The following is a 19602-nucleotide window of genomic DNA, read 5'->3' as shown; positions in this document are numbered from 1 at the left end:
AAAGCAAAATAACTATTTGAAAGTGGAGAAACTGCCTTGACTTGCTTCGTCCTGAGTGGTGCTATGCAGAGACGCCCTAATATTTCTTATAGGAGCCGTTTTCGTGGATGTTGTTTTAGCGACTGCGCCGAATTATTATTGGTAGTACCAATGCTTTTTAGTAAGCGATATATCGTCCACGAACTTCGAAAGGCTGTTATCCCTTTGACAGACTCCCGAGGAGAAGTTTAAAGATTTGGAATCTTAATAAGTGCTGAGGGGGTCACCGGCCAAATGATTACCTCCCATATGTAGGCTATATAAGGCTCTGGGGCAGTCAAGGGGTCTGTGATTCAGGTGTTCAGTGCAAATGAAGAAAAATAATTCAGGTGTTCAGTGCTTTGTGTTTGTGTTCGTTCCTAATGTGTAGTTGTGGGGTGTGCGTAGTAGTGACTCCAAATACCACAGGGACACCATTTACTAAAAAAATATAAAAAAAACAAAATTCGCTTTTTTTTTTACTTTATTTTGCTGCAGCTAATTTGGAGGAGTGGAAAGTCATAGTAAGCTTTCAAAACATTGTTGAATGAATAGCTAAGCTGTAGAGATTTTTTTTCTTTTTAATCTTCTGTAGCTTTTCAGTTGATAAGCTGCAGAAAAAGCATCTTGAAGGCGACAGAAAGTCTGTTGACTCTCTTATTACAAGGTGGGCTAATATTCAAAAGAAATTCAACAGAAAAGCTAGAGAAAGTCAGATGAAAAGCTGTTGACATTTTATATCCTCTGATGACTTTTTTCAACAGCTTTTCAACAGAAAAGCATCACGGGAAGTCTGTTGACTTTCATTAGAAAAGTGGGCCAATATTCAAAAGAAAGTAAACAGAAAATCTGTTGACATTCTATATCCTCTATTGACTTTTTTTCAACAGCTTTTCAACAGAAAAGCATAACAATTTTTTGTAAGGGATATGCTATTGTGGTCCTTGAGATTTCTTTTTGCTGAGGAAATCAGATCCCGTGGTGCAAAATGCACGCTGCAGAGGGTTCGCGCTTGGTGCACCTCGTGTAATCAGAAACACAAATTATACTTGCTTGGGACAGCGTCGTGAGTAAAGGCTGGTTCACATAGCCCCGATTCTTCACGTTACGTTACGTAAGCTTACGTGCAAGCCATTGGGATATCTGTGCTTCATATCAAGCGTAGCTACCAATTCGAGGAGGTATACCTGGCACGCGACATTCGAGACTCGCTTGATGCAAAGCACAGATTTCCCGCCGACTTAGACATAAGCTTTTGTAACTTAACTTAACGGAACGGAATGTCACGTAACGTAACGTAACGTAAAAAAACGGGTCTGTGTAAACCAGCCTTAACGGTGCGAGCGTCTGGCACCATGAAAACGCGCTTTTTGGTAGGAGTGATTTTGCAAACGAAGTAGAGTCTTGCAGGATCACGCTGTCTGGTCCGTGCTGAGGATGCGGAGCAGAGGAACCTTTACAATACAGTATGTTTTTAAACCCCCCCCCCTTTTTTTTTTTTTTTTACAATGCTTCTTTAGATAATACTTTTATTTCTGAAAGACTCGCTCCTCCGTTTAGGGGTGCCGAATCGGCAATTATATGTGTGTCATTTGTTAAGAGTAATCCTCTATTTCGTTTATTTTGCACCCAAAAAACTGTGAAGATTAAAGAAAACTCGGAAAATTTGAGCGACTGTTAACGTTCGGCTGTCCCTCTGAGGCCACAAGAATCTTTATTTTCAGGTATCCCTGCCGTACAAACTTCTAGTTCTATTTATCGTAGGATCACTAAGCAATACTTAGTCCTTTCACCGCTTCTATTCTCGGGAGCAACTTTGTGAGGCAGTTCAGCAACGAAGAAAACATGCTTGGGTGCATCATGTAAAATGAGTCGTGCAACAATGTTTGTACTTTCAGTAAATGCCCTAAGAACTAATCCCTGACCTTGATAACTTGCAAAAACACTAATTAGTTTTCCTCTCCGCTCAATGACAGATGTAGATAAAATAAAGGAAAAAAACAACTTTCGCCTTCTCAACTCGATATTAGAACAGGCGGCGATGTGATCTGGCGCTAATTTTATACCGCCAGTGTTCATCATAGTCATGCGCTGGGGTTGGCAAAGAATAAAGTATGAGTTGAGCTTTAGATATTGATAGAATTCGGCTATTCTCATCTTTGATTAAACACGAGCCAACACGAATGTTTGGCGGTGCTGATCGTCTTGGACCCGAGCACTCGACTCGGGCTCATGACAGTCGAGCACTCCAAGGTGTCACGTTACTCGCGGTGAGAAGGTGTCATGGCATGTGACGTCACGGTGTCAACAACGCTTATGCATCTAGTGACGTTCTCAATTTAAGTCGACTTGACGCGGTGAGTCACGCAACTATGTCACGGGACCACGCGACCTGACATTTTTCGACAGCACGTCGTGTTCACCTGATACATGGTTAATCGTAGTGTCAATACAAAAGCGCCACAAAAACCCACAATCTCTCATACATTGTAATTCGGTATATGACAGTTTGATCACGACATAGGAATTGAGCTGCCAATTTTTACTTCTCAAACACTCATTTTGCGATAATGAAAAAAAAAAAATTCCGCGAACAGTTTTGAGCCGGTTACCGTTCTACTTTTTTCCGGTTGAGTTCGGCTCGGTTCCAACATGGCGGCGAACATTTCGGTTCGGTTCAGTTCCGGTTTGGCTAAAAATAACGGTTCGGTTCCGGTTCGACATTCTGCTGATGATGCGACCCGGATAGTTGGCGAAACGTCTGTGTTGTTGTAATATTTGTGTTGTGTTAAGCCAGAGTAAACTTATTTCATTATGACTACCCGTGGCTTTTGGAACATTTGCAATTTTGTATAGTAATCTGGATGATGCTTACTCTGATGCCTGAGACAGCTGCGACTGTGACATCTCCGTTGATTGTGCTGCAAGGGAAAACTAGCGTCATTTCTTTTTTCTCTCCGATCGCGGTGGAACGCTGATTACGACACATTTGGGCTGTTCACAAGAAAATTAAGAGAGAAACGCTCACACTCGTCCATGGCATCAAATGGCCCCGCTGAGCGCTGTAGTCCGTCCCTTCTTCTACCTTCTCTTCGGTCGATTTCTTTCATATTTTTTTATATATTGATATATTGGTATATTTATGTTAGCTCAGGAGAGCCGCGGCGCCGAAGAAAGGCGAATCGCCCATACTTTGAAAGCCTGCGGCACCGCTTCTAATAATGATGAAATTATATTGTACCATCGAATCGTGTGGATGATGACGATGATGATGGGACGGCGAAGAAGGTGAAGAGCGTCAGGCCTGTACTTCGTTTCAGCTTACGTCCGAGCGCAGCCAAAGCTACGTGCGGCCGGCGCCAATCATAGGCCGCGCGACGTCGCCTGCACTTCCCGTATCATTCCGCGCGGCGCCCGCGCCACCCGCGCCGAGAAATGGACCGAAAATGTTTCATCTGGTTAAAAGTGCTCTTTCGTGACCTGAAATGAACCATTTCGATATAATCCCGATATGTATCAGAACCTCTGAAGAGCGGCCGACGATCGATTGATGCTCTATAGTGTAACATAACAGAGTGTTCTTCACCTCCCCGACGTATAAAGTAAGAGATTTCAATCGCGGGGGCGAACAATTATAGAGCACAGCTCTTAGGCGTCCGTTTCCGGGTTTCGCGGCGTCGCTAAATTTAGCAGGGAAAATCGCGTCAAATGATTTGGTGTCGCGCCACCTATAGTTGACGTGACACTAATGACGTTAATTTATTCATATATGAACAAATTCAGCATCTCCGCTAGATTGAGCGGGAAAATTTACGTCACGTGACCTCAATAGCAATTCAATTCCCCGCTAAATTTAGCGGGAAAATTTACGCCAAGTGATCTCAAGACCAATTCAAATTACCCGCTAAATTTAGCGGAGAAAATGACGTCACATGACTTGGTGTCACGTCACCTCTAAACGAATTCAGCTGCTCCGATAGATTTAGCGGGAATATGGACGTCACGTGACCTCAGCAGCAATTCCATTCCCGGCTAAATTTAGAGGGGTCACGTGGCATCAATTTTCAGGTAAATTTGTCGGGGAAACTGGGGGGTGGGGGAGGAGGGGGTGGAGGAGGCGGAGGGGAGGGTCTGGGGAAGAGGATGGGAGGGTAGGGAGGAGGAAGAGGAGGAGAGGGTAGGGAGGAGGGGCATACGCTCCCCACCGTATACCCTCCCCTCCTCCTCCTCAAGAGCTGTGCTTTAATTTCACGTTAAATACATTCGTAAACGTCTTTCATTTGTCTTTCGGCGATGAGTAAAGAATATCGGTGTTATTTCTCAAATGACAACAGTTGCCTAGCCCCTCAAAAGTTTTAGTGCTCTATGTCGTGCCCCTTGTGTAAACTTTGCCGGTTCTCGGTCATGCTGTCCTCATCTGGAAAATTTGCGTTTTGTCCAAATGACGTGGGTTCCCTGTTTAGCCCAGCCAGGCATTTTGAAGGAAGGTGCGTATTTACCTTCTTTTAGTGTGGATATGCTGATGAGTGAGAGTGAGAATATGTTTATATACAGAAGGGGGACACCGGGTAGACGAAAGTTGCTTTATCCGGTGTAGGTGTAGGGGGTAGCCGTCGGAATGTTGGGAAAACGACACCTAAGCACTTCTTATGAGTTGTGAATGCGAAAGCATGAACGTCCAATGGAACGCCTCGGAGTTTTGTGGCGCGAGAAATGTTTTCGAGTTGTGGCAGAAGCACCGGCGACGATGTGGATGGTAGAGGCGGCGCCATGTTCGTCGGCGGCGAGACGAGCAGAAGCACTGCCGACGATGTGGATGATGGAGGCGGCGCCATGTTGGTCGGCGGCGAGACGAGAAGAAGCCTCCGAGCGCACGCCAACGTGTCCGTTTTAACCGGTGCGGGGCCCGCAGTGGCATGGGGTTGCGGCGGTTATTTTGATCGGCGCGCTGACGGCACGGACACGCAGCGCCATCTGGCGGCGGTCGTTGAAACTGACTAGCGCAGCGGCCAATGGAATCCTCGTCGCCGCGCGCCAGCCAATGGGACCTTTGGGGTCAGGGAAACTAGGTGCCGTTTTCGCGCTTCAAACTGGTGACGTCGGCTCGCTCCATGAGACCCCAGTTAAAGCTTTCGCATTAAAAAGGGGAAGTGGTTATATTTATTTGGCTAGCCCAAATAGATATAACCGCTTCCCCTTTCAAAAGCGGTGGCTGTCGACACCACTTTTGAGCCCCCACAAAGATTTTCCTGTCTGAAGGATCTTTGTGGGGTAGCCCAGTCTTCATAAATTTCTGGTGCGAGTTCGGCGGCCAGTCTTGACATCGCTTCCTGTCTTTTTCCTGTGGTCGCTTGACAGTCCCAGATAAGATGTCTGCAGATAGCCGGTACATGGCAGACTCTGCAGTTATAGGTCAGGGCCCGGGTCATCTTACAATGTTGGAGTGTAAAAACGCTTTTGTAGAACTGGTCTAAAGCGCGAAACACATGTACGACGAAACCTTCCGATCCGACGTGCGGACTGCCGGAATAGCCTTGGGGGGAGAGGGTGTTCGTAGCATCGGAGAGCGTTGAAAACCCTCGCCTCCGACCGTCGTATTGCGCGGTCAGACGTCGGATCGGACGGTTTCGTCGTACATGTGTTTCGCGCTTAATGGCCGTGTTGGTAGCGAGGTGCCGGAGGCACACCCGCTCCCACCGTGAGTATTTTGATGGGAGCGGGTGTGCCCCGTTGTTCGGCAGCGCCAGATGTGTAGGGAATTTTATGACAGTGTGAAATGCGGGACATTTTTAAGATTTTGATATTTCTTCCGGGACGCGAGACAGTCCCACGAGTCGCGGGACGGGTGGTCACCCTAAGCTCGACACCCTTCCACTTGGAACTGCGGTCAGAATTCTGAAGGGAGCAGCGTCTTATGGCCACATTCTAGGGCCAGCGCCTTAAAGGCCGCCGTACAGTTCGCGCTTTCCACTTTTTCTGCGTTTCCTCCTCTCCTGCCCTCCTTTCCTCCCTTCACCGCCCTCCCCCCCCCCCCCCCCCCCTGTTTACCGCCCTCCCCCCCGGGGGGACAACACGGAGAATGGATTAGGAGACGCCTCCGTTAATCCGGCCTAACCCGCCGAAGAGGGGGCCTGCTGCTTGACCAAAAATTATTTCGCTGCCCGAAAAAACAAAAAAACAAAAAAGAAAACGCCGCGGGCAGCGACCGATTGCGCTAAGCTGGTATGCATTGGACTAACATTTTTCGAAGCGCGGCAGGCTTAGTGTAGGTCCTATCATATGGTCCTGCAAGACTTCCCTGTCCGCCACAAGCTAGCCAATAATTCAAGAACATAACGACGGCAGCGTATTCAAACAGTGTAAACAAAAATGTATATAATATTTATAAGAACACCGTTGTCTTCACTGCTTGGCTTTCAAATTTTTAGCGTTGCCAATAATCGTAATCAAACTATTTTTATGAAGACCCCTCGTCGTGCATCGACCCCAAGATTACGCTTACGTGAAACATGATTCTGCGTGGGAGCAACTCGAGTCACCGTAAACTTTTTTTTTTCAACGTGAATTTTGCTTTTTAATTTAGCTGAGGTACCACTGGCAGAACACGAATCGCATACTTGGAAGGTATATACCGTCTGAAAACTCATATAGCTGGTTGAGTGAATGCAATACTATCGCATTCGTTGAAGCTTGATTTGTTGATTCGAACTTCAATAAATCACACGCACCCATTCTCCCTATTCCTGTTTACCCAGTCATAGTCGTTCCCTCACGATGCAATACGAGTACAAGTAACGGCAGTTTCTGCAATGTTGACGATACACAGCCGTGATCGCACGGTTTTTAGAAGCGCTGTAGAACGAGCACAAGCGTCGAATTCCACTACACTGATTGATTTCTATCTCACCGCCGTGACGCCACACGAGAAAAACGATTTCGTTCTGTCTGTGAAATTAGGAACACAGAAATCAAGCTGTAATCCCGGTGATAAAACAAAGCGAAATGGATCTCTGCAGCCAATACCCAACCGTTTGCGAGGTGACTAGGCGAAAGCGTATAGCCAGCCGGCAATGGCCAGGCGGCGCCAGCAGGGTGAGAGCGCACGGTCATACCTTGCCTCGTTGTAACTTGGCAAAGGGTGAACGATAAGCCACACATTGCGTGCCGAAGGCTTCGAAATGCGCGACGTATACGAGCGCAACGCGCACATATTGGAGCATGACGCAGCGAAAAGCCTGATACCTCTCCGGAGTTGAGGCGCGCTCCGGTGATAGGCAGTCACGTTCCGACTGGCCCGCCAGGGCCGTAGCTTCCGCTCTACTGGCACGTTACGCGAACACAGCTTCCTGGGATACCCAGTATTTCTTGCTTCAGACACTAGGCTAAACGGCGCCACCAGAGAGAAAGCTCACGTTTGAACAATGCAGCCGCCACTCTAAGGGGTACCCAATATTTTTAGCTTTAGTCCCCAGATGGCGCCAAACCAAACAGCATTGCAGGTTGCCTATATTACCTCCGTGCCTTTGCCCTCTGCACACCGCCAGAGAGAGTCATACAAACTCCTTGTAGCTATTGTCAACACGATTGCGTTTGCAAGCCGGTAGTTTGACTCGGCTGGGATTCGTCCCTTTCTTAGCTCTCTATGAAACCAGAAAGGTAGATACTTTTTTACATTGGGTGGGTTTGCCCGGGGCCTCCAGTTATTTACGGCCAAAATCACACTGGAGGCGCTTCAGCAACGTTCACTCTGGTCGACACACGTGCACTCTAAAAATGCCAGTCGTCTGCCTTCCCAAAAGATACTTGAAGAGCCAATCATAGAAACCGACGGATAACGAGGCCGAAATTATGCTTATGCCTCAAAACAATTATAACACAAATATTGCCTCGTCATTCCCAAACTGGTTGCCGGACGAAATTCTCTATGCGTATTGCAAGCCAGGATTGGTAATTGACCCCGTAAGTGATGACGCCACAACTTGGCGTCTGGGTCCAAACAAACCGTTGCTAGGGGCGTTGTTATGGACTAATGCATGGAGACTCCACACGAGGCTAGATTTTCGCTTATAAGTAAGTAACTAATTTTTTGTAAGCAACCTAACTTCTTGATATCTAATTATGAAGATGTTCTTGTCGCCTCGGTGGCGTAGTGCAACGATGAAAGCCATCTCTGAAGTATTACACTCCGCTTTGCTTTGGTAGCACACGACTTGATAGATTTGCTGGCCTCTGTTGCAGCGGGCGTCATCACTGAATTGCGTCGGTAAAGGGGTGTCCAAACAGGACACCACAAAACGCACGACTCCGACAAATCGTGAAAATTGAAGCGGACGCGCCCGCTTCCATTTTCACGATTTGTCGGAGTCGTGCGTTTTGTAGTGTCCTGTTTGGACACCCCCTAAACGAGCGGCAAAAACAAGTGCATCGCCATGGCCGTACAGGCCTCCGCAATAAACGTTTTTCTGTGAAGAACCCAGCTTAGTTCAGAGAGATGAAAATGCCGTAAAATCAAACCACGTCATGCAGATCAGTTACGACGACGACCTGAAGTGCATTACCGGCGTAGCGCAGGCCAGCATGAGAAACAAATCGTACGCCGTCGAGATAAGTCGTTTGTTATTATTATTATTGAGGTTGTCAGGTTAATAAAACATTGCATGTCTATCGCAATTTCGCTTTTTTTTTTTTTTTTTGTATACATTAAATTTAGTGGATGTGCTCTTTCGGTGAAGATCTCCATCGAACCCTGGATGAGAGTACAATCTGTAATAATTACTCACCTTATGTTTTTTATCCAGTTCTTTCGCGTTTTGGGGTTTTGCGGAAATCTGAAGAAACTGCAAGAATCTTTCTCCACGCGATGGTTACAATCAGATACAAAGCACCCTCCCATAGCGCGAGTCCGCAAAAAAAAATTGGGATCTCTACCGATCGCCTGAAGTGCTTTTCTCACGGGTGCATTGCGATCTTTTAGCAGACGATCATCTCGATCGACGCCCGGACTTTCGATAAACCATATTTTGCATCGCACCACACTATGAATTCTTATAAGTGTCTGAAACTCATTTTATTTCAAACAAATGCAATATCAGAATATCGTCTTTATTCTCCCGATTCAGACGCCGGCGCCGGCTTGGTCGGCGGGCGTGTGGCAGACGGCATTCTTCTTGCATTCGTCGTCTGCTGCAGGCATCTTGAGGACCGGAAGTTGCAGTCGTAAATATTTCAGAAACAAGCGATTACCGGCACACTTCTGTCGCAACATATATGATATTCAAGCTTTCTATATCTGTGATTTTTAGAAGTTTAAATCCTACTCCCGATTATTGAACGGTCGGGTTTTCGTAGCGAAACCTAGCGACATGTATTTGCCCATAACAACGACCCTAGCAACGGTTTGTTTGGACCCATGACGTCACACTTACGGAGTCAATAGTAAGATATGATACGTACGGCAGAATTCCTTGCCATAAATAAAATTATTTGGCTGACGCCAAAGTAACGCGAAATAGGTGCAAAGAGTTTTGCAAAAGAGAGCGTCAACCGAAAAAAGGGGGAAAAAAAACAGAAAGGAGAAATAAGAAAAAAAATCTGGTGACGTGGCCAAAAAAAATTCTGTTCATGTGCCTTTTATTGTCACGTGACCGAACAAAAAAATAAACGAAATAAAAAAAAGAACACTAGAAAAAAAACATCCCCTGCCCGGTTTCGAAGCTAGGCCCTCTTGATCGTGAAACTAGCGCGCTATTCGTTGCGCTATAGTTGCGCCAACATAACTTTTTTTTTTCTTTCTTTCTTGCAAGTTGCGCCAACATAAGTCTGCCCGTAATGCTCACGCATTTTCACATCATAGGAGAAAGCTTAGGTGCCTTCGTAGTTTTTCATGTATGTGTTATTTTTATTTGTGGCAAGAGTTCACGTTCCAGAATGCTTAGTTTTGGAGCAAAACGAGTTTTCTTCATCCGAGTCACCTTCTAGAGCCAGTAGACCGCACTGGGTCCTCCGGCTAATCAAGCAGCTATTTTCAAATTCTCTGACGTGCCCGTCCTCGCAAACGAGGTCGCCGTTTGACAAGCTCATCTTCCACCTGGTAGCCGGAACCCCCAGCAAAGCGGACATGAAGGCTCCCTACCCACGGCAGCTTTGTTCCGTACCCCACTCCCTCTCGAGAGGATTAACGTCCCTGGATATTTTTAGTGAAAAAACATCGAGGGACTTTAGAGAGGATGGCCTCGCCCCGAGGCTAATCCCATTCTCTAGACGCCCTTTCCACCCAACGCTGGCCCTTTCCCTCCCCGTCTCCAGCTTCGGGAGAGAAGGTTCTTCCCTGCAGAACGTCCCGTTTGTACAGCGGCCTTTAACCCCGTTCCTACGTGGTGCAGACGACGACCGGCACTACACGGCGAACAACAGGACACCTGCAACCGGCCGTGGCACCTACCGTAACAAGGAGTGGACGTGTGAGTCGTCCACCTGACCGCTTTGGAAACGTGCGAGTGTTGTTCTTCCAAAGGGGGGGGGGGGGGAGGTGTCGAAAGATCCTCATCATCGCTTTGCCGCCGGGTGACCCTGGACTCTGCCCGCCTTTTCCCCCGCGAGCGGACCCCCTCTCCATCAGATCGCGACCAGACACGGCACGACTCACACTTACCTGTAATGCTAAGCTAGAATAAACCTACGCGGTTCAATCAATCTTACCTCGACACCGACAAGGAGCCCGTCGTGTTGAAGCGAGCAAGTCAGTAGATAAAAAGAACGCGCGTACCGCGTGCACACTGCGCGGTTCTCGCTGGTGTTATCTATGGGACGCATGCGTGTCCGCAGAATTTTTTGAGGGGGGTGCACACGTATGCCCAATAACAAAATAGATTTTTGAAGGCGACGGGTAACCAGCATAACGGGTCATTCAACATATTACCAATGTGAAACGCAGTAAAACTAACTTCCGATCTTGGCTTTATCGAGTAACTAAGAGACAAAAAACATTAAAAAAAAATACCAAACAGTTACTGTTCGCTTTCACATTGCTATTTAAATATTTTACTTCAACTGAGATCTACAACAGCAGAAAATATATATCACTGTGAAAGCTAGAACTATGAATCTTTTTCGTAGAAACAGCAAACAGCAAAAATGAAGTCTGATAATACATTCACCATCTGCAGGTCTTGTTTAAGACAAATGAGATAAGAGTAAAAAGCAATGAAGCAAACAACCACAGTGGAAGCATTTTTACAAATACGTTATGCAATACAAAAATCAGAACAAATTAAGCAACAATTCAAGTCTGTCACCCAAGCTGAGTCACGGCTCTGCTTGTATTCCTCGAGACTTAGCTGCTCTGGCCCATCTCAGTTTGTTAGAGAAGAACTTATTGCCATTAGGAAAGCATAGAAACAAACTACTGTACAGCACAATACAAAAATAAGCAAATTAATAGCCTGATGTAAGACACCGGCAGTCTGCAGTGGCATCGCATAGCCAGGAATATCTTTCGGGGGGGAGGGGGGGGGGGGGTGGCTGGGATGTATATGACTTGGGGTGCGGAGAGGGGGAGGGGGCACAAAATGCATGTGTTTATTATAAAGTCCACTCAATCTTTTTTTTTTTTTTTTTGGAAGGGGGGGCGGGCGAGGGGCGGGGGCTGAAGCTGAAGCCTGGGTACACCACTCAGTCTGAGAACTCTGTTGCAGGAGGCCAAACAGAAATGGAACACTCAGAAAGAGAAGAGCAGAGAACAACAATATTCTAACCACCGAAGGAATACCAAGAGTGATGTCTCAAAGCAACTGTCATATAAATACATAATTATGAAAATGCCAGCACAAGAAAGGATAATGAAAATACTTTGTATGTGTGTGTTACAGTCAGTTCCACGTTCTCTACACCTTTCATCAATGAAGTCCTGAAAATGCATTCAGCAGGGGTCTCCAAACCCAGGCCCGCGGCCAGCCCGTGGCTGGCCACGGACCTTAAATGAAGCCCGGCCCACAGCCCGCAGCATGCCCGCAGTTCTTGGCACAAAAAGCGCGCGTAAACTACCGCCGTCGTAATGCGCACCAATCGCGTAAACGAAGATACGCAATAAAAGAAAAGAGAACTGTGTATACAAAGGTGCGTCCTCCTAGCGTATTATTAATTAACGTGTAATCACGAACGTTACCATTCCTAGCTCTGTTTTCTGTGTATGCGAAATTCCTTTGCGTTCCCCCGTGTATTGTGCTTAGTGTCCTGTGTTGTATCAATTGCCTATTGTCAGCATCAGTTCTATGATTCCTATTACATTAGTCCTTTGCCCTGCGTGATAAAGCCATGTAAGCATCCTTTGTAACATTCTTATTAGTGTTTTGACTTGCGTGAAGATACCAAAGTACTTATGCACTGATTTCTGCCTGGTGAGTTTTATGGATCCCAATTATTGTGAAATGTCATAAGCTAAATATTGGATTTAAAATAAAGTATATGAATTCATCTGCCTTAGATTGTTTTTTAGAGCGCAGCTCTTAGGCGCCCGTTTCCGGCTTGAGTGGCGTCGGCGTAACCGCAAGGTCACGTGACCACCCAGGTCACGTGGCCCCCAGGTCAAGTGACCCCCCCAGGTCACGTGACCCCTCCCCGAGGTCACGTGACCACCTGGTCACGTGGCTCCCCCTCCGCGCCTTGCCCCCCTCCTCAAGAGCTGCGCTCTAATTCAGCGTTAGAGGGAGTTGTAAACGGCTTTCATTTTTTTGTATTTTCATGCTATCTTTTGCTTTTTTCATTTAAATGCTTCTCTAGGAATATTAATTTATTCCTCTATTTACTTATTTATATTCTGGCCATCGAAACAGCGACAGATGCCCGATCCAGCCCCTCAAACAAAAAGTTTGGAGAACCATGCATTACAGTATTAAAAACATGCACATTGGTTCAGCTCCAATTTATTCAGCTAGCAATGCCCCAATCGGCATCACAAAGTGCTGCGGTGCATACACACACTTGTCAAATAATCCCCCACCGAGGTGAGTGCTAAAATAAGACCATGGTACAGGATGTGAAAACAGAAACTTTAAAAATTACTCCACTTCAGTACTAAGATCTGCAACTGAGAACAGTGTATACGAGCTAAACCTGCAAACCTTTTCTTCAAAAAAGAAATTCCGGCTGCTCATCTACTTTCTGCAATACTAAATGTGAAAAAGGAGTAAATTACAAAAGTGACATTTTTACAAACATTGGACCACACCAAAAGATATTGGTCCAGAACCGAAGAATACTTGGCATTAGAAAAGCATAGAAACACACATATCAGCAATCAGTCCCCTGTCAAGGTAAATGCTAAAATGACATCAAAGCATGATACTGGGCATAAAACATGACACGGGACACTTTGGCACTGAAGTATGAGTGGAGTAATGTTTTAGGAGGTCTCCCAAAACATTATTATACACATCCTTCAACACCAAAAGCTGAAAAAAAAATGTGGGAGTTGTACCTGCAAGCCTTTTTTTCTTTTTATTAGAAAACAGTGACAATGAATTCGTCACACATGTATTATCTGCAAAAAACGTCTTCTACAGATAGGGATAAATAACAAAATAAAGCAATGAAAACATTTTTCCACATATTCGACCATCCCTTAAGTAGCACACCCAGAGCAAGTGCAAAGGAACCTGAAACGAGCAAAAGCATATGGTCCCCCTTACGCTTAAGATTTTTCACCTGTGTGTGTTCGATTGTGAAGGGTCAGACTGCCATTGTGAGTAAAGGCTTGGGGTCAAAACTTGCACTTGTATGGCTTTTCACCTGTGTGTGTTCTATTATGGTTTCTCAAAGTGGAAATGAGAGCAAAGGTTTGGGGACACACCTTGCATTTGTATAGGAACCGTGCGCATCTAATTCAAGCCCCGACCAGGGCGTCCCTAGCGGCAAACGGGTCCATTGCATCGGGGAGCTTCTGCCAGCCGCTGCGTTGGTTGTGCGTTGTAGTGGGTTAACGCTGTAATTTCTGAGATGGCTATTCCGCACCAAGAAAGCCGTAACAATTGCTGCGTGGTCGGCTGCAACAGTACGTCGAAGATTGCGCACGGCACGAAGTACTACATCGTCCCTTCGGAAGCGTACGAGGCGGAGTACTGTGCGGCCAGGTGCGACTCGTGCGTCCATACAGGTTAGTGGCGCTTCTTACCTTCCAGTTCGCGCGTTAAGCTGCTCACGAATAATACAATTAACTTTTTTTCTATTCTAGCGACGATGCAACAGCATCGACACCGACGGCAAACCCTAAAGTATGCGGCAAATACTTCACCGGAATCGAGAAGCGGAATGCGGTCGCCCACCTAAGCCTACCCTTGGATGTTTCCATCAGCCTACAGGAAGGTAGTAGTGGGAATCACGGAACGGCGCTAAAAAAAATCGCCTAGTTATTGTCAAGCTGATTCAGAAATAAACGTGCAAAATTACCACAGTCCACTCAACGCCAACTGCATTTTTTTTCGGGCGCTCTTAATTTTGTTAGCGGCGTACGGCGCGCCGTGACATCCACTTGTCCGCCGAAACGGACCTCCTTCACGTCGTACACGCGGCCAGATTCACGAAGGAGTTTTCCCTCCTTCATAGGTACCACGGAGGAAGCTTTCTGGATTCGTAACCGCCTTAACCCCCGTCGTAATCACCCCGGGAACACTGTCCGCTGTGCTGCTCATCGCCATTGCTTCCCCCTGATGATTCTGCACCGGCTACCGAAGAAGCTTTCCGGATTCGTAATCGCCCACTGTCCTCTGCGGCGTCCGTTGCTATTACTTCCCGATGATTCTGCCAATTCTGCGCCGACGGCACCGGCTACCGAAGGAACTTTCTGAATTCGTAACTGCCTTAAATTCCTTCGTAATCACGACGGGGACACTGCCTGCCGTGCTGTTCGTCGCCATTGCTCCCCGATGCTCCTGCGGCGGCTACCGCTAGGTCGCGGCAAACAATAGGCGACCGCCGCGACACGGCCGGCTTGCTCGCTTCCTATGGTCTTTCACCTGTGTGTGTTCGATTATGGCGGGTCAGAGTGGTACTCTGAGCAAAAGCTAAGGGACACAGCTTGCACTTATATGGCCTTTCACCTGTGTGTGTTCGATTATGGCGAGTCAGAGTGATATTCTGAGCAAAGGCCAGGGGACAAAGCCCGCACTTATAAGGTTTAGCACCACTCTGTGTTCCATCATGGTGGCTCAGATACATACTCTGATCAAAGGCATAAAGGCAAAGCTTGGACTTGAGAGGCGTTTCAACTGTGTGTGTTCGATTATGGCGGGTCAGATGGCAATTCTGAGTGAAAGCTTTGGGGCAAAGCTTGCACTGAAATAGCTTTACACCTGTGTGTATTTGATTGTGAATGGTCAAATGGCCACTGCGAGTAAAGGCTTGGGGGCAAAGCTTGCACTTGAATGGCTTTTCACGTGGAGGACCAGACCTCGACTGCAATTAAAGGCTCGGGGGCACTGCTTGCACTTGTATGGCCTTTCGCCTGTGTGTGTTCGATTATGGCGGGTCAGTGATACTCTGAGCAAAGGTACAGCTTGCACCTATAAGATTTTTCACCACTGTGTGTTCGATTCTGAAGGTTCAGACCGCCATTGTGACTAAAGGCACAAGGGCACTCCTTCCACTTGTAACGTTTTTCACCCCTGTGCGTTTGATTATAGTGCGTCAGATCAACCCTCTGAGCAAACATTCAGGGGCACTGCTTGATCTTATAACGTTTTCCAGTTGCGTGCGCTATAATATGGCTAGTTAGACCGGACTTTCGAGCAAAGGCTTGCGGACACAGATTGCACTTGAAAGGTTTTTCACCAGTGTGTGTTCGGTTATGAATGGTCAGATGGGAATTCCGAGTAAATGCTTGCTGACACAGCTTGCACCTGTATTGCTTTTTACTTGTGCCAGCTTGATCGCAATCAGCAAGATGGGTATCCTGAGCGAAGGCTTGAGGGTACAAGTTGCATTTCAACAGCTTATCACTTGTGTGCTGTGTGTCACTGTGCACTTTGAACCTAGAGCCAGAGGACATGAAAGGACGCAGGAACTTGAGTTGTTCACCACCATGAGAAACCAGATGGCTCATGATTCGGCGCTGATCTCTAGTGACATAAGTGCAGAAACAGCATTTAAAAGAGATGTCCTCGTTGACTTTCAGTGGGCAGCAGGACTCCTCAAACAGTTCTGCTCCATCACCTGAAAAAGACCGTTTGGAATAGGACATACAAGGAAAGCCCAACCAAGATAGTGACTTGGTTTAGAAACAAGTATGGTAGTCACTGCTGCAGTGCCGCTTCAGCTGAACAGCTTATTATCTCACTACCTTTTTATTTTGGTTCATTAAAGCATTCAACTACAATTGACTATGAAAACCGATTTATTGGCACAAATCTATTTAAGTGTACTTCCCCCAAATGCTGTAAATGTTTATATGGTTGGCTGGTAGCACAGTACCTTCTATGTATTCGGCTTTGTGGCCAGGCACAATTGAGGAAAAGCACTCTGACCAGCTTATAATGATAATTACTTGCGAGTTCTGAACTTGCAATCTGTATCTTTAAGGATACGTCTGCCATTAGCAAGTTTAAGGAACTAATTGAGATTTGAACATATTTGGAAGAAATTTCATGACTCTTGTTTTCCTAAAACAGGAATGGTTTTCAATATGCCACCCTTTTCTGATGGTAATCTTCCTTGCGCTGAGAAGTATGTATTTTCGATGACTATTTTTGTATTTTTGATGACAATAATTGTCATTAAAATATAAAGCCTTTGTAAACTCCATGGTTCCAATAACAGATGCAAGGACTGGAATGAAATACCATGATTGCTTTCTTCCATAGTGTCCGAGTGGTCTCAAAGAAGAGTTAACAGAACAAACATCTCTGAACTAGAAAACCATATATTAAGCTAAAATATCTTTTCAGGAATTTTGTATGTTTACTTTTGTTTGATTCTCAGTCTTTTTTCAAGCTGAAAGTTTCTACGAGCAACAATACAAGATTCCAGCGGCCGGCAGGGGTTCATTCTGTGCAGGAGGAATGGTTCCGAAGCGATTACAAGTTTGATGGTATCAAATAAATGCTAAAATATTTAACTGATGTATTTTTCTGACACATATATGTTCAGTTGACTTATATAAAAGATTGACTCGGAAATGGTTATAACAGCGAAATGACCCTAGCTGCATACATTCAGAATTATACGCCCCGTCAAGACTGCGAGATTTAATGTCACAACAATTAAATTTTGGTAAAGCTTCTTTTTAATACAATTCACGGCGATTTGTGAATAGCATTTAACCAAGCCATCCCTACAAGAAACACACAATCTAACAATCATTGAACGATAATGTACATTGAACTTTTGTCAAAAGCATCCTTCTCTCCAAACACAATAGGCAAAGGAACAAACTTCCTAAAAGGTTTACCAGTTCAGAATCACTAACAACTCCTAATGACACACTACTTAAGCACTCCTTAGGTGAGTTATTGCATGCATCGTTGTTTTCATTTGTTTTTGTCTTTTTTCTTGCATGTGGCATTGCCTGCTTTGTCTTTATAATGAATGCTGGCAGTATAGACACATAAATATTCCTGAAAATGTGGTAGAAAATTGTGTGAAGTGATTGTGATAAGCTAAAGACACAACCAGTGAAGCAAAAAAAATGCTTTAAGAAAACCGCCTAAAAGGAAGTGCGTCAAAAAACGGCAAAAACCCACTTGAAACGGCGGCTATGTCTTGTTCTAAGGTTTTCGATGCAAAACGCTTGATATTCCCGCTGCAGAGGACAAGGTTTGGCGAAATTCTCGTGGGTCAATACGTCACAGGTTTCGCGCGTGAAACACTACGTGTGAACAGGCCGATTTCGCAAAATCTTGGTTTCGCTAAACTGTGGCGCATTAAAAAGATGCACCGTGTGAATAAGCCTTAACAGCTGTGCTCTAAAACTGGCTACGACGTGCAGTGCGGGCAGGCAAACACATGGCTTGGAACCGCAGTGGAGCGGCTTGTTTTACTGGCTTTCAAATAATTACGGCATCAGCGTTTACTTTTTACTAAGAGATTCATTCCCTGAGCCATTCAAAATACTTTCATAGGTATGACATTACTGAAAAAAATGAAAGCCGTTTACAACTCCCTGTAACGCCGAATTACAGCGCAGCTCTTGAGGAGGAGGAGCCAAGGCCACAAAGGTCACGTGACCCTCCCTGAGGTCACGTGACTTTGGTGGGGTCACGTGACCCCCAGGTCACGTGACACCCTTCCCAAAATCACGTGGGGGTCACGTGACCTCGGGGGGGGGGGGGGGTCACGTGACCTGGGGGTGTTACGTGATCTCGAAGTCACGTGACCCCCAGGTCACGTGACCACCCAGAGAAATATTTCCGCTAGATTTAGCGGGGAAATTTTTCCGCTAAATTTACCGGGGAAAATTCTACCGCTAGATTTAGCGGGGAAATTTTTCCGCTAGATTTAGCGGGGAAATTTTCCCGTTAGTTTTAGCGGGTAATTTTTCCGATATATTTAGCGGGGAAATCTTCCCGCTATATTTAGCGGGGAATTTTTTCCGCTAGATTTAGCGGGGAAATTTTCCTGCTCTATTTAGCGGGGAATTTTTTCCGCTAGATTTAGCGGGAGATTTTTCCGCTAGATTTAGCGGGGAAATTTTTCCGCTAAATTTAGCGGGAAAATTTACCCATAATGCACCGCGCGGTTACGCCGACGGCGACGCCGACGCCGCTCAAGCCAGAAACGGGCGCCTAAGAGCTGCGCTCTAAAAATATCAACATGCTGTGAATATTTTTTACGGCTTCGGTGGTCACCGAGAAAATCCGTACCTTCAATACGACGAGCATAAAAGGTATATATAAGGTACCAGAATCTCGCGTCGGCGAAGGAAGAGCAACAGTCCCGAAGCAGCACGTTACGGCGGCTTTGATAAACATATGTTAAAAAAAAAAAGTTCCAAAATAGAACACAACTGCCGAAAATGGGCTACAACTTTCCGGTAGAGTGCAGATTATAAAGGAAAGAACCGGGTCGAATGGGTTTCAGTCGCGTTCCTCCACAACCACGCACGTTGCCTGCTCTTACACGTACACAGCAATATAACTGAATCGCGTTTCTCCCCCTTCTTGCAAACAGTGGCAGGGCAGGATATTGGTTGAGTGACGCGATGGCGTAGAGTATTAATATCTGTTTTTATGCGTAATAAATAGTTGAACTTATCGCGTTCTGTTGTCCTATTCTCCCTTCTCATCTGTGTCTAATAGCTAAACCTCGGCGAGCATACAGCCTACTGAAACGAAAAAATATATGAATTTATTTCTGATGTTTATGGGACACTTTCTTCATATCAGGACTTATTATTTGATATCAGTTTCATATGTCGCATATCGGTTTCAGCTAAGTTATGTGGCACTAGGTACCGCCCAATTCATGAGCTACAAAAATATTTTTAGTTGCTCAAGCCATCATGTAGATACATTCTGCATACCACTAGCATCAGCTGAACATGTACTTTGAGCAATACACATACATGGCACAACAAACTTGAATACAACAGCACACCCG

The 19602-nt window shown here is 45.9% G+C and overlaps 2 protein-coding genes across 2 annotated transcripts in view; both read right to left on the bottom strand.

The window, feature by feature from the left end:
* The window catches only part of LOC121834776, a 29101-nt gene extending 26167 nt beyond the window's left edge, over window positions 1-2934 (bottom strand). The window contains exon 1 of the mRNA XM_042288548.1: window positions 2894-2934. Coding sequence (XP_042144482.1) covers window positions 2894-2925 — 32 coding nt within the window. The 5' untranslated portion in view covers window positions 2926-2934. The remainder of the gene's footprint in view (window positions 1-2893) is intronic.
* A 12712-nt stretch (window positions 2935-15646) lies between these two features.
* LOC120843104 (zinc finger protein 525-like) overlaps window positions 15647-19602 on the bottom strand; it is a 36262-nt gene continuing 32306 nt past the window's right edge. The window contains exon 2 of the transcript XR_006077257.1: window positions 15647-16221. The gene's annotated coding sequence lies outside the window, so the exon portion shown is untranslated. The remainder of the gene's footprint in view (window positions 16222-19602) is intronic.

This window comes from Ixodes scapularis, unplaced genomic scaffold (genome assembly GCF_016920785.2).
Source record: "Ixodes scapularis isolate PalLabHiFi unplaced genomic scaffold, ASM1692078v2 PGA_scaffold10__122_contigs__length_95168666, whole genome shotgun sequence".
Lineage (NCBI taxonomy): Eukaryota > Metazoa > Arthropoda > Arachnida > Ixodida > Ixodidae > Ixodes > Ixodes scapularis.
Note: the sequence above shows the minus strand (reverse complement) of the source record. Positions and strands in the feature narration are given on the sequence as shown.